Source organism: Babylonia areolata, chromosome 14, assembly GCF_041734735.1.
Source record: "Babylonia areolata isolate BAREFJ2019XMU chromosome 14, ASM4173473v1, whole genome shotgun sequence".
Classification (NCBI taxonomy): Eukaryota; Metazoa; Mollusca; class Gastropoda; order Neogastropoda; family Buccinidae; genus Babylonia; species Babylonia areolata.
Window position 1 is genome coordinate 727,501 of NC_134889.1, and position 15,084 is coordinate 742,584.

Here is a 15,084-nt window from a genome sequence, read left to right on the forward strand (position 1 = left end):
CACAGGTACAAGCACACGGTAAAACACACAGCACAGGTACAAGCACACGGTAAAACACACAGCACAGGTACAAGCACACAGTAAAACACACACAGCACAGGTACAAGAAAAATTCACTTTGACAGGAAAAAAAATGCACTTGCATACATTAAAAACAACAATAACATGGTTGGCACTGCACTACAGCAGTGCATTCTCCCTGGGGAGATCAGCCCGAATTTCACACACTGTTGTGACAAATAATACAGTACAATATGATGCAATACAATACAATGTAATACAATACGCACAGAGCCAAACTAACTGATACACACTGTTCACAGACCTGATACAACACAATGCAATACAATACAATGTAATACAATACACAGAGCCAAACTAACTGATACACACTGTTCACAGACCTGATACAACACAATGCAATACAATACAATGTAATACAGTACACACAGAGCCAAACTAACTGATACACACTGTTCACAGACCTGATACAACACAATGCAATACAATACAATGTAATACAGTACACACAGAGCCAAACTGATACACACAGACCTGATACAACACAATGCAATACAATACAATGTAATACAGTACACACAGAGCCAAACTGATACACACAGACCTGATACAACACAATGCAATACAATACAATGTAATACAATACACACACAGCCAAACTAACTGATACACACTGTTCACACAGACCTTCCCCCCTCACCTCTACACCCCCAGTCCCCCCTCCCCTCCCAGCCTCCCCCCTACCCCCCCACACCTACCTCAGTGAATCTCTTGTGTATGAGGAACCTCAGTCCTCCGATAGTTCTGTTGTTGGTGATGTTGGGGCACGTGTCTGCACAACACACACAGGGCAACCTACACCTTCCACTGTCTCCACACATGACACGTGTCTGCACAACACACACAGGGCAACCTACACCTTCCACTGTCTCCACACATGACACGTGTCTGCACAACACACACAGGGCAACCTACACCTTCCACTGTCTCCACACATGACACGTGTCTGCACAACACACACAGGGCAACCTACACCTTCCACTGTCTCCACACATGACACGTGTCTGCACAGCACACACAGGGCAACCTACACCTTCCACTGTCTCCACACATGACACGTGTCTGCACAACACACACAGGGCAACCTACACCTTCCACTGTCTCCACACATGAGAAAGTGTTGGGCCTCTCGCATAAAAGATACACTCTTCAGCCTATGCTTTAAATACGTCTGGCTGCAACAAGGGGCTGGGTGCAAAACTGTGTTTATTTCTTTACAACGCCAGGCAGATATCTATCTTGAAGAATGGGAAAGCTCCGTACTGCAGAAAGATATGTATCATTACTATAGAACATTAAAATTTACTTTTGAAAGAGAAAGATATTTTCATTTTGTGGACAAACAAAGTTTCAGAGACTGCATTGTCAAATTAGGCTTGGGACTATTACCTCTTAACTCACTCCATGCCAAGAGTTTTTGCCCTTGCCAATCCCTGAAAACCCAGGGTTTGTATAGGATGGAGAAAAAATTGTAAAAAAAACCAAATAAACACCCAGACAATTGATATTTAGTATATGTAAGCAAGGAATGTTGTTCCATATGTGTGCAAAAAATCAAAGTATTTACTCACCATCTTGATGTTGATCGCGGTATCCATATTTTGTGTATTTTTTAACATTTTTGCACCCGTCAGAAAGGTACACCAACATGTTCCACATCACATTCTAACACTATTTGAGGAACTGAAGACCTAGTGCATGCAATGAAGTATGAACAGGTGGTGAAGAAAGTTGAAATTCACACATACCAAAAAAAATATTGTCTCTACATAATGAAAATCAAACAACAAAGAAAAAAACTCAACCGGCTGGGTGTTGACTGGCCAGTCAGCTGACATAACCTGGTATGCCAGTGAAGGGATGTGCAAGAGGGAAAAAGGAAAAATTGTCAGTCCAATCACTGGTGAAAACACTTGCAAAATCGTCCGTTTCCTCAGTGGTTTCGTCGTCTGTGTCCGTCTCATCTGCTGGCACATGTTCCTCACTTTCCTCTCCATTGTAAACACTCACTTCAGCGGCCGAATCTATTTCTAGTTCATCGGGATCTGGTTCAAATTCACTGTCCAAAGAATCAACATATCTCCTTCAACATCAGAGCCTTCAGTTTGGATCATTTCCAAAGCATCTTCGACACTGAGTAACATTTCACCTCTCCGACCGTGTCGAACACTTCGCCGTGACGCCATCTTGTCAAACAACTTACAAAGCTGACAGGGGGCACGCTTTGTTATCAAGTGCGGTTGAGCTTATCGCGACACACACGCAGCGTGTGTGAATGAAAAGCTGACCAGAGGTGACGTAAGATATATCTGCTTTTGATTTTCGCATCCGACGCGTCACTCCGACAGCACGACTTTTTAAAATCCAAGTCCGCATATGCGGACACTGGCATCCAACGCTTTCTCCGACGATGTCCGCATATGCAGACAATGGCAGCGATTGAGTTAAAGGAGCTACATTTAAATAATATTTTAAACAATAATCAGGAAAAATTTTGCAGCTTGTGGGACTTGTGGAGTCACTGAAAATGAAGTAATGTAATTTGTGCTTGTCCTTTGTACACAATGTAGAGACCAGTAATGTCAACTGACCAGGTGAGACAGAGTACAGGTAACTCACTGGGTGATACAGAGTGCAGTTAACTCACCAGGTGAGACAGTACAGACAGAGTGCAGTTAACTCACCAGGTGAGACAGAGTACAGACAGAGTACAGGTAACTCACCAGGTGAGACAGAGTACAGACAGAGTACAGGTAACTCACCAGGTGAGACAGAGTACAGACAGAGTACAGGTAACTCACCAGGTGAGACAGAGTACAGACAGTACAGGTAACTCACCAGGTGATACAGAGTACAGGTAACTCACCAGGTGATACAGAGTACAGGTAACTCACCAGGTGATACAGAGTACAGACAGTACAGGTAACTCACCAGGTGATACAGAGTACAGGTAACTCACCAGGTGATACAGAGTACAGACAGTACAGGTAACTCACCAGGTGATACAGAGTACAGACAGTACAGGTAACTCACCAGGTGAGACAGAGTACAGACAGAGTACAGGTAACTCACCAGGTGATACAGAGTACAGGTAACTCACCAGGTGATACAGAGTACAGGTAACTCACCAGGTGATACAGAGTACAGACAGTACAGGTAACTCACCAGGTGAGACAGAGTACAGGTAACTCACCAGGTGAGACAGAGTACAGGTAACTCACCAGGTGAGACAGAGTACAGGTAACTCACCAGGTGATACAGAGTACAGGTAACTCACCAGGTGATACAGAGTACAGGTAACTCACCAGGTGATACAGAGTACAGACAGTACAGGTAACTCACCAGGTGAGACAGAGTACAGGTAACTCACCAGGTGAGACAGAGTACAGACAGTACAGGTAACTCACCAGGTGAGACAGAGTACAGACAGAGTACAGGTAACTCACCAGGTGAGACAGAGTACAGGTAACTCACCAGGTGAGACAGAGTACAGACAGAGTACAGGTAACTCACCAGGTGAGACAGTACAGACAGTACAGGTAACTCACCAGGTGAGACAGAGTACAGGTAACTCACCAGGTGAGACAGAGTACAGACAGAGTACAGGTAACTCACCAGGTGAGACAGAGTACAGACAGAGTACAGGTAACTCACCAGGTGAGACAGTACAGACAGTACAGGTAACTCACCAGGTGAGACAGAGTACAGACAGTACAGGTAACTCACCAGGTGAGACAGTACAGACAGTACATGTAACTCACCAGGTGAGACAGTACAGACAGTACAGGTAACTCACCAGGTGAGACAGTACAGACAGTACAGGTAACTCACCAGGTGAGACAGAGTACAGAGTACAGGTAACTCACCAGGTGAGACAGTACAGACAGTACAGGTAACTCACCAGGTGAGACAGTACAGACAGTACAGGTAACTCACCAGGTGAGACAGAGTACAGGTAACTCACCAGGTGAGACAGAGTACAGACAGAGTACAGGTAACTCACCAGGTGAGACAGAGTACAGACAGAGTACAGGTAACTCACCAGGTGAGACAGAGTACAGACAGAGTACAGGTAACTCACCAGGTGAGACAGAGTACAGGTAACTCACCAGGTGAGACAGAGTACAGACAGTACAGGTAACTCACCAGGTGAGACAGAGTACAGGTAACTCACCAGGTGAGACAGAGTACAGACAGAGTACAGAGTACAGGTAACTCACCAGGTGAGACAGAGTACAGACAGAGTACAGACAGTACAGGTAACTCACCAGGTGAGACAGAGTACAGCTTCATCAGACGTGTGGCCAGCTTGCTTATGGTTTTCTTCTGCAGTTTGTCCATCCGTGTGCCCTTCACGCCCAGACCACTGACATGCCACCGACACAACACATGTCACTGACACATGTCACTGACACATAACACACATCACTGACATGTCACTGACACATAACACACGCCGATGGCACATAACACACGTCACTGACACATCAATGACACATAACACATGTCACTGACACATAACACACGTCACTGACACATAAATGACACAGCACACATATAACTGACATATTACATATATCACACATAACACACAACATATACAGTAAAAATCACTGACACATCAAACACATCACTGACACAATGTCCAGACCACTGATACATCACTGACATCACACACAACACGGATGTCAAACATATCACCGATATATCACACACCTCACTGATATATCACACACCTCACTGATATATCACACACCTCACTATCACACACATCACTGATTTGTCACACACCTCACTGATATATCACACACCTCACTGACATCACAAACAACATTGACGTCAAACACATCACTGATATATCACACACATCACTGATACATATCACACACATAATCATCACAGCCTAATACACACAACCAATCATTCACAATCTACCTGACACAGCCAATAATTCACAACCCTACTTGACATAGCTGACTGATGACCTACTTGACATAGCTGACTGACAACCTACTTGACATAGCCAATGACTGACGACCTACTTGACATAGCCAATGACTGACCACCTACTTGACATAGCCAATGACTGACCACCTATTTAACATAGCCAATGACTGATGACCTACTTGACATAGCCAATGACTGACGACCTACTTGACATAGCTGACTGACGACCTACTTGACACAGCCAATGACTGATGACCTACTTGACATAGCCAATGACTGACCACCTACTTGACATAGCCAATGACTGACGACCTACTTGACATAGCCAATGACTGATGACCTACTTGACATAGCCAATGACTGATGACCTACTTGACACAGCCAATGACCTACTTGACATAGCCAATGACTGACGACCTACTTGACACAGCCAATGACCTACTTGACATAGCCAATGACTGACGACCTACTTGACACAGCCAATGACCTACTTGACACAGCCAATGACCTACTTGACATAGCCAATGACGTCAAACTTGCGGTCACAGAGCTGATCGAGAAAGACGAGGAACTGTGTCTGCAGGTCAGGACAGCCCTTCAGGTAATCCTCCACCAGGTTGATCTTGTCACGCAGGTAAAGGGGGACCACCACCTGTCAACAGCAACACAGTTATCTTTTCAATTGGTATTGCTGTTGTTATTATCATTATCATTATGATGATCATCATCATTATCATTATTGTTGTTTTTGTTGTTGCTGTTATTATAATTATCATTATCATTGTCATCATTATTATCATTATTATCATCATCATCATTATTATTATCATCATCATTATTATCATTATTATCATGATCATGATCACCATACCATTACTGCTGCCAGCCCACCTCACAACCAAATCAGGACTGAAGACACTGTAAACATTGATCCCACAGACCCTTACAATCGTTTTTTTTTTGTTGTTGTTTTTTTAATTAAGCACAGGCAAAGTCTTGTCCATGCCCATAAACCCAGAACATGCCTCTGACATTGATCGTACCATCAATTCCTGGCCAAGTTACCTAAACTTAAAAATACGTTATGCAAAGCTACACACAATAACAGGCAATCGAAACAAAACAAAGTGTCAATGAGCACCTCACATGGTCTTTCCAGAAAAATAGACAAAAACCATTCAAGAAAAATTACAGGTAACTGGACCAGCAAGGCAGAGAGACAGGAAGCAGAAAGGACAGCAAGGCAGAGAGACAGGAAGAGACAACAGAGAGACAGGAAGGTGAAGGGACAGCAAGGCAGAGAGACAGGAAGGTGAAGGGACAGCAAGGCAGAGAGACAGGAAGGTGAAGGGACAGCAAGGCAGAGAGACAGGAAGAGACGACAGAAAGACAGGAAGGTGAAGGGACAGCAAGGCAGAGAGACAGGAAGAGACGACAGAGAGACAGGAAGCAGAATGGACAGCAAATAAGAGAGACAGGAAGAGACGACAGAGACAGGAAGAGATGACAGAGACAGGAAGAGATGACAGAGAGACAGGAAGGTGAAAGGGCAGCAAGACAGGAAACAAGAAATCAAGAGACGACAAAAGCAAAAGGAAATAGACCAGGAACAAAGAGAGCAATAGAAAAGAGGAAATAATTTCTAACACAGAATTTCCAGAGGTGGGGATACTATTTGTTCTGAAGGAGACCTTGCATTCATTATTGCTTTTATCACTATCCGTACAAGTACATGTAAACGTTACATTATATACAATCAAACATACCTCGTCCATTGTGAAGTGCGGCTGTAGACCAAGACGACTGATCATCTGACATGCCTGTGTCAACATCATACTGTTAACGACTGATCACCTGGCATATCTGTGTCAACATCACACAATGACTGATCACCTGACATACCTGTGTCAACATCACACTATTAATGACTGATCACCTGTCATATCTGTGTCAACATCATACTATTAATGACTGATCACCTGGGATATCTGTGTCAACATCACACTATTAATGACTGATCACCTGGCATATCTGTGTCAACATCACACTATTAATGACTGATCACCTGGCATATCTGTGTCAACATCACACTATTAATGACTGATCACCTGGCATATCTGTGTCAACATCACACTATTAATGACTGATCACCTGACATACCTGTGTCAACATCACACTATCAATGACTGATCACCTGACATACCTGTGTCAACATCACACTGTTAATGACTGATCACCTGACATACCTATGTCAACATCACACTGTTAACGACTGATCACCTGACATACCTATATCAACATCACACTGTTAACGACTGATCACCTGACACACCTGTGTCAACATCACACTATTAATGACTGATCACCTGGCATATCTGTGTCAACATCACACTATTAATGACTGATCACCTGACATATCTGTGTCAACATCACACTATTAACGACTGATGACCTGGCATACCTGTGTCAACATCACACTGTTAACGACTGATCACCTGACACACCTGTGTCAACATCACACTATTAATGACTGATCACCTGGCATATCTGTGTCAACATCACACTATTAATGACTGATCACCTGACATACCTGTGTCAACATCACACTATTAATGACTAATCACCTGGCATATCTGTGTCAACATCACACTATTACTGACTGATCACCTGACATATATGTCTCAACATCACACTATTAATGACTGATCACCTGACATACCTGTGTCAACATCACACTATTAATGACTGATCACCTGACATACCTGTGTCAACATCACACTATTAACAACTGATCACCTGACATACCTATGTCAACATCACACTGTTAACGACTGATCACATGACATACCTATGTCAACATCACACTGTTAACGACTGATCACCTGACACCTGTTTCAACATCACACTATTAATGACTGATCACCTGGCATATCTGTGTCAACATCACACCATTAATGACTTATCACCTGATATATCTGTGTCAACATCACACCATTAATGACTGATCACCTGACATATCTGTGTCAACATCACGCTATTAATGACTGATCACCTGACATATATGTGTCAACATCACACTATTAATGACTGATCACCTGGCATACCTGTGTCAACATCACACTATTAATGACTGATCACCTGACATACCTGTGTCAACATCACACTATTAATGACTGATCACCTGACATACCTATGTCAACATCACACTATTAATGACTAATCACCTGGCATATCTGTGTCAACATCACACTATTAATGACTAATCACCTGGCATATCTGTGTCAACATCACACTATTAATGACTGATCACCTGACATATATGTCTCAACATCACACTATTAATGACTGATCACCTGGCATATCTGTGTCAACATCACACTATTAATGACTGATCACCTGACATACCTGTGTCAACATCACACTATTAACGACTGATGACCTGGCATACCTGTGTCAACATCACACTATTAATGACTGATCACCTGGCATATCTGTGTCAACATCACACTATTAATGACTGATCACCTGACATACCTGTGTCAACATCACACTATTAATGACTGATCACCTGACATACCTATGTCAACATCACACTATTAATGACTGATTATCTGACATACCTATGTCAACATCACACTATTAATGACTGATCACCTGACATACCTTTGTCAACATCACACTATTAATGACTGATCACCTGACATACCTATGCCAACATCACACTATTACTGACTAATCACCTGGCATACCTGTGTCAACATCACACTATTAATGACTAATCACCTGGCATACCTGTGTCAACATCACACTATTAATGACTGATCACCTGACATACATGTGTCAACATCACACTATTAATGACTGATCACCTGGCATACCTATGTCAACATCACACTATTAATGACTGATCACCTGGCATACCTATGTCAACATCACACTATTAATGACTGATCACCTGGCATACCTGTGTCAACATCACACTATCAATGACTGATGACCTGGCATATCTATGTCAACATCACACTATTAAGGACTGATCACCTGGCATACCTAGTGAGTTAAAGCACCACTCACATCATTCATCCAGACATCCAGAAGACAAACCACTAAAGCACCACTCACATCATTCATCCAGACATCCAGAAGACAAACCACTAAAGCACCATTCACATCATTCATCCAGACACCCAGAGACAAACCACTAAAGCACCACTCACATCATTCATCCAGACACCCAGAAGACAAACCACTAAAGCACCACTCACATCGTTCATCCAGACACCCAGAAGACAAACCACTAAAGCACCACTCACATCGTTCATCCAGACACTCAAGACAAACCACTAAAGCACCACTCACATCGTTCATCCAGCCCATGTCCACCATACGTCGGACGTCGTCCAGGAACTGCTCTCTGTCCTCTGCGTCCAGCTGAAAGGCACTGACCACCGCGCCAAAGATGGCCATGTGTTTTCCTGTTGCTGAGCGGAACGCCATCTGCTTCAGCTCTTTTGTCAGGAGTTGTCGCCCTTGCTCTTCCCTGCTGGCGTCCTCTTTGCACCATCTGCACACAGGACGGTGATAGGTGAGGCAGCCGAGAGGTTAGAGCATTGGCTTTCCTTTCAGAGGGCTCTGGGTTTGATTCTTGGTTAGGTTCAGGATGAAAAGTTTTCTGACCTTGCAGATCAACAGATGTGCAGACCTGTAAGTGCCTGAACCCCTTGGTGTGTTATATGTGGAACATCAAATTGTAATGTTCAAAGATTCTGTAATCCATGTCAGTGTTTGGTGGGTCATGGAAACACAAACATTCCCAGCATGTCTGATCCAACCCCGATCTATGGTGTGCCACAAGGCTCTTACCTTGGCCCCATTCTGTTCCTCCTCTTTCTGATGACATTTCTGGTCATGCACACTGTACTCAGGAGCAGAGAACAACATTTCACACTGTACTCACTTGGCGAAGGAACAGTGGACAACATTTCACACTGTACTCACTTGGCAAAGGAACAGTGGACAACATTTCACACTGTACTCACTTGGCAAAGGAACAGTGGACAACATTTCACACTGTACTCACTTGGCAAAGGAACAGTGGACAACATTTCACACTGTACTCAGTTGGCGAAGGAACAGTGGACAACATTTCACACTGTACTCACTTGGCAAAGGAACAGTGGACAACATTTCACACTGTACTCACTTGGCTAAGGAACAGTGGACATCATTTCACACTGTACTCAGTTGGCGAAGGAACAGTGGACATCATTTCACACTGTACTCAGTTGGCGAAGGAACAGTGGACATCATTTCACACTGTACTCAGTTGGCGAAGGAACAGTGGACAACATTTCACACTGTACTCACTTGGCAAAGGAGCAGAGAACAACATTTCACACTGTACTCACTTGGCAAAGGAGCAGAGAACAACATTTCACACTGTACTCACTTGGCAAAGGAACAGTGGACAACATTTCACACTGTACTCACTTGGCAAAGGAACAGTGGACAACATTTCACACTGTACTCACTTGGCAAAGGAACAGTGGACAACATTTCACACTGTACTCACTTGGTGAAGGAACAGTGGACAACATTTTACACTATACTCACTTGGCGAAGGAACAGTGAACATTTCACACTGTACTCACTTGGCGAAGGAACAGTGGACAACATTTCATGCTGTACTCAGTTGGTGAAGGAGCAGAGGACAGCATTTCATGATGTACTCACTTGGCAAAGGAACAGAAGACAATATTTCATGGTGTACTCACTTAGCAAAGGAGCAGAGGACAACATTTCATGGTGTACTCACTTGGCAAAGGAGCAGTGGACAACAGTTCATACTGTACTCACTTGGCAAAGAAGCAGAGGTCAACATTTTACAATGTACTTACTTGGCAAAGGAAATAAATTTATTCAGTGAACAATATTTCACACAGTACTCAACCGGCAAAGGAGCAGAGGACAATATTTCACGCTGTACTAACTTGGCAAAGAACATGTATTTATTCAGTGAACAAAATTTCAAGGTGTACTCACTTAGCGAAGCAGCGCATGCAGAAGTATGCCAGACAGGATGGCTTGGCGGTGACGTAGTCCTTCACGGAGCGTGTCAGGTACAGCGCTGCATTCCAGGGATTCCTCACCTGCCTCAAACACCTGTCCAGCTGGCTGGCACAGGCTGGCTGTTTTCTCTTCTCTGACGGAGCGGCCTGCTTCTCACTGAACCACAACTGCTCCAACGTCTCCAAGCATCTTGTGATGTGATCCAGATCTGAGCCGTTGGAGAAGCTGAAGTCTTCCAACACCTGCTGGGGATTGTGGGATGGAGACGGGTTGGCATCAGATCCTGCAGAGCCGTGCTCTGGTTTTGGTTTTCGCTTTCCTCCAGAGGGAGGGGGGCACTGCTGGCTTTCTGCCGACTGCGAAACCTTCTGTCCTCGTCCCCGGCCCACTCTCCCTGCACAGGTAAAGGTCAAAGGTCACTGTGAAGTGACAGGTAAGGGTGGATGGTCAGAGGTCACTGTGAAGTGACAGGTAAAGGTGGATGGTCAGACTGTGAAGTGATAGGTAAAGGTGGATGGTCAGACTGTGAAGTGACAGGTAAAGGTGGATGGTCAGAGGACAGACTATGAAGTGACAGGTAAAGGTGGATGGTCAGAGGACAGACTGTGAAGTGACAGGTAAAGGTGGATGGTCAGAGGACAGACTGTGAAGTGACAGGTAAAGGTGGATGGTCAGACTGTGAAGTGACAGGTAAAGGTGGATGGTCAGAGGACAGACTGTGAAGTGACAGGTAAAGGTGGATGGTCAGACTGTGAAGTGACAGGTAAAGGTGGATGGTCAGAGGACAGACTGAAGTGACAGGTAAAGGTGGATAGTCAGAGGACAGACTGTGAAGTGACAGGTAAAGGTGGATGGTCAGAGGACACTGTGAAGTGACAGGTAAAGGTGGATGGTCAGACTGTGAAGTGACAGGTAAAGGTGGATGGTCAGAGGACAGACTGTGAAGTGACAGGTAAAGGTGGATGGTCAGAGGACACTGTGAAGTGACAGGTAAAGGTGGATGGTCAGAGGACAGACTGTGAAGTGACAGGTAAAGGTGGATGGTCAGAGGACAGACTGTGAAGTGACAGGTAAAGGTGGATGGTCAGAGGACAGACTGTGAAGTGACAGGTAAAGGTGGATGGTCAGAGGACACTGTGAAGTGACAGGTAAAGGTGGATGGTCAGAGGACAGACTGTGAAGTGACAGGTAAAGGTGGATGGTCAGAGGACAGACTGTCAAGTGACAGGTAAAGGTGGATGGTCAGAGGACAGACTGTCAAGTGACAGGTAAAGGTGGATGGTCAGAGGACAGACTGTCAAGTGACAGGTAAAGGTGGATGGTCAGAGGACACTGTGAAGTGACAGGTAAAGGTGGATGGTCAGAGGACAGACTGTCAAGTGACAGGTAAAGGTGGATGGTCAGAGGACAGACTGTCAAGTGACAGGTAAAGGTGGATGGTCAGAGGACACTGTGAAGTGACAGGTAAAGGTGGATGGTCAGAGGACAGACTGAAGTGACAGGTAAAGGTGGATGGTCAGACTGTGAAGTGACAGGTAAAGGTGGATGGTCAGAGGACAGACTGTGAAGTGACAGGTAAAGGTGGATGGTCAGAGGACACTGTGAAGTGACAGGTAAAGGTGGATGGTCAGACGACAGACTGTGAAGTGACAGGTAAAGGTGGATGGTCAGAGGACAGACTGTCAAGTGACAGGTAAAGGTGGATGGTCAGAGGACACTGTGAAGTGACAGGTAAAGGTGGATGGTCACACTGTGAAGTGACAGGTAAAGGTGGATGGTCAGACGATAACATGCTTCCTCTCACTGAATATCCTGAGAAGTCCAACTCCTCAGTGTTAGACAAAAAAACAAAAACATATCACAGCCTCTGCACATGTATGACTGGATGAAAGTCTCTTACTGTATCTATCAAACTGGGAATGAAAGTTCAACTGGAACGAGAGTGGATGCAAAAATTCTGTGCCTTGCCACACCTACAACTTGCAACACAGTCAAACATCTCTCCTGGCCACACCCACAATCAACTCTCCTGGCCACAAACATCTCTTGTGGCTACACCCTCAAACATCTCTCAAACCTCTCCTGGTCAAAACCACAAACATCTCTCCTGGCCACACCCTCAAACATCTCTCCTGGCCACAACCACAAACATCTCTCCTGAACACACCCACAATGAACTCTACAGGCCACACCCTCAAACATATCTCTCCTGGCCATGCCCTCAAACATCTCTCCTTGTTATGCCCTCAAACACTTCTCCTGGCCACACCCTCAAACACCTCTCCTGGCCACACCCTCAAACATCTCTCCTGGCCACACCCCCAAACATCTCTCCTACATCTCTCTTGGCCACACCCTCAAACATCTACCCTGGCTACAAACATCTCTCTTGGCCACACCCTCAAACATCTCTCCTGGCCACAAACATCTCTCCTGGCCACACCCACAAACATCTCTCCAACATCTCTCCTGGCCACACCCACAAACATCTCTCCTGGCCACAAACATCTCTCCTGGCCACACCCACAAGCATATATCCTGGCCACACCCACAAACATCTCTCCTGGCCACACCCACAAACTGGCCACAACCACAAACAAGACAGCCAATACTTACCTTTGCCTGCAGCACCAGAGCCAGGACGACAAGATGACTCAGGAAACCTCGGCAACCCTCTGGACATCCCCGGGCCAACATGGCTGCCTGAGGTCACTTCCTGTGATGCCTGGTCACATAACACGTCAACAGCACTTTGAGGAACTCCTCCTCCTCCTCTGGGACTTATTCCTGGCTGCATGTTCTGAGCAGCATTCACTGACCCTCGCCCAAACCCTGTGTAACACACATGGAAAAACTTGTCAAATCAATGCATTTCTTTTTAAATGTTTTTTTTATAATTTTTTTTTTTATCACACTGCATCTTTTTAAGAGACCTAAACCTGCATTGTAAAACCACATACTATGCAGTGGGTACTGTTAACAAAAAGAAAGAGTCCAAAACAAAGTAAAAGCATAGAAGTGACTCATTTATGTTGACACCGAAAAGTTCATGGCTGGCATACATTGGCCATTTAAACAAGAGGGCATCTTTCTACCCAAATCAAGTAATAATAGGAGAAAAAAAAAATGCATCGCCTCAGTGCCAATATGGAATTCAGCATAATATAGAACTAGTGACAGCCATGACAGTGTGTGGAAAGAATCAGCAAGTCATGTGGAGGGAGGCTGGTATGCCCTGCTGCAGGAATCAAAGGACACTCCTGCCATGCCCACACCCTGCCATGCTGTCCACACCCACACACTGCACCCTTCCCCTTCACAAGAATAATGCTTGAAGAGCTCAGGGGGTTGCTCAGAGCGGGATGAGGATCCAGTGTTGCTGGGTCACCCTCAGGATGTAGGGACCAAGAGTTCAGGGGGTTGTTCAGAGCGGGATGAGGATCCAGTGTTGCTGGGTCACCCTCAGGATGTAGGGACCAAGAGTTCAGGGGGTTGTTCAGAGCAGGATGAGGATCCAGTGTTGCTGGGTCACCCTCAGGATGTAGGGACCAAGAGCTCAGGGGGTTGCTCAGAGCGGGATGAGGGTTCAGTGTTGCTGGGTCACCCTCAGGATGTAGGGACCAAGAGTTCAGGGGGTTGCTCAGAGCGGGATGAGGATCCAGTGTTGCTGGGTCACCCTCAGGATGTAGGGACCAAGAGTTCAGGGGGTTGCTCAGAGCAGGATGAGGATCCAGTGTTGCTGGGTCACCCTCAGGATGTAGGGACCAAGAGTTCAGGGGGTTGCTCAGAGCGGGATGAGGATCCAGTGTTGGTGGGTCACCCTCAGGATGTAGGGACCAAGAGGGACTGGCCATCTGGCTCCGATGTCAGTGTGTCCTCTTGCATTGGATCATATGTCTCAACACAGCTTTTTGTTGCTCACATTTTCTTTCATAAAATGGTGTCTAGTGGGTAAAAATTAATTAACCAAATATCAACCTGACAACA

At 45.2% G+C, this 15,084-nt stretch overlaps 1 protein-coding gene across 4 annotated transcripts in view; it reads right to left on the reverse strand.

Annotated features, from left to right (window-relative positions):
• Nucleotides 1-15,084, reverse strand: part of LOC143289710 (exonuclease mut-7 homolog) — a 45,901-nt gene that overhangs the window by 28,214 nt on the left and 2,603 nt on the right. For all 4 annotated transcript variants that reach the window (XR_013056264.1, XR_013056265.1, XR_013056263.1 and 1 more), the window contains exons 3-9: nucleotides 13,714-13,929; nucleotides 11,071-11,491; nucleotides 9,388-9,592; nucleotides 6,795-6,848; nucleotides 5,541-5,680; nucleotides 4,350-4,447; nucleotides 780-853 (exon numbers count right to left, since the gene is read on the reverse strand). Coding sequence is in view for 1 of the 4 variants with exons in the window: in XM_076598768.1 (XP_076454883.1) it covers nucleotides 780-853; nucleotides 4,350-4,447; nucleotides 5,541-5,680; nucleotides 6,795-6,848; nucleotides 9,388-9,592; nucleotides 11,071-11,491; nucleotides 13,714-13,929 (1,208 nt within the window). In the remaining 3 variants the exon portion in view is untranslated. The remainder of the gene's footprint in view (nucleotides 1-779; nucleotides 854-4,349; nucleotides 4,448-5,540; nucleotides 5,681-6,794; nucleotides 6,849-9,387; nucleotides 9,593-11,070; nucleotides 11,492-13,713; nucleotides 13,930-15,084) is intronic.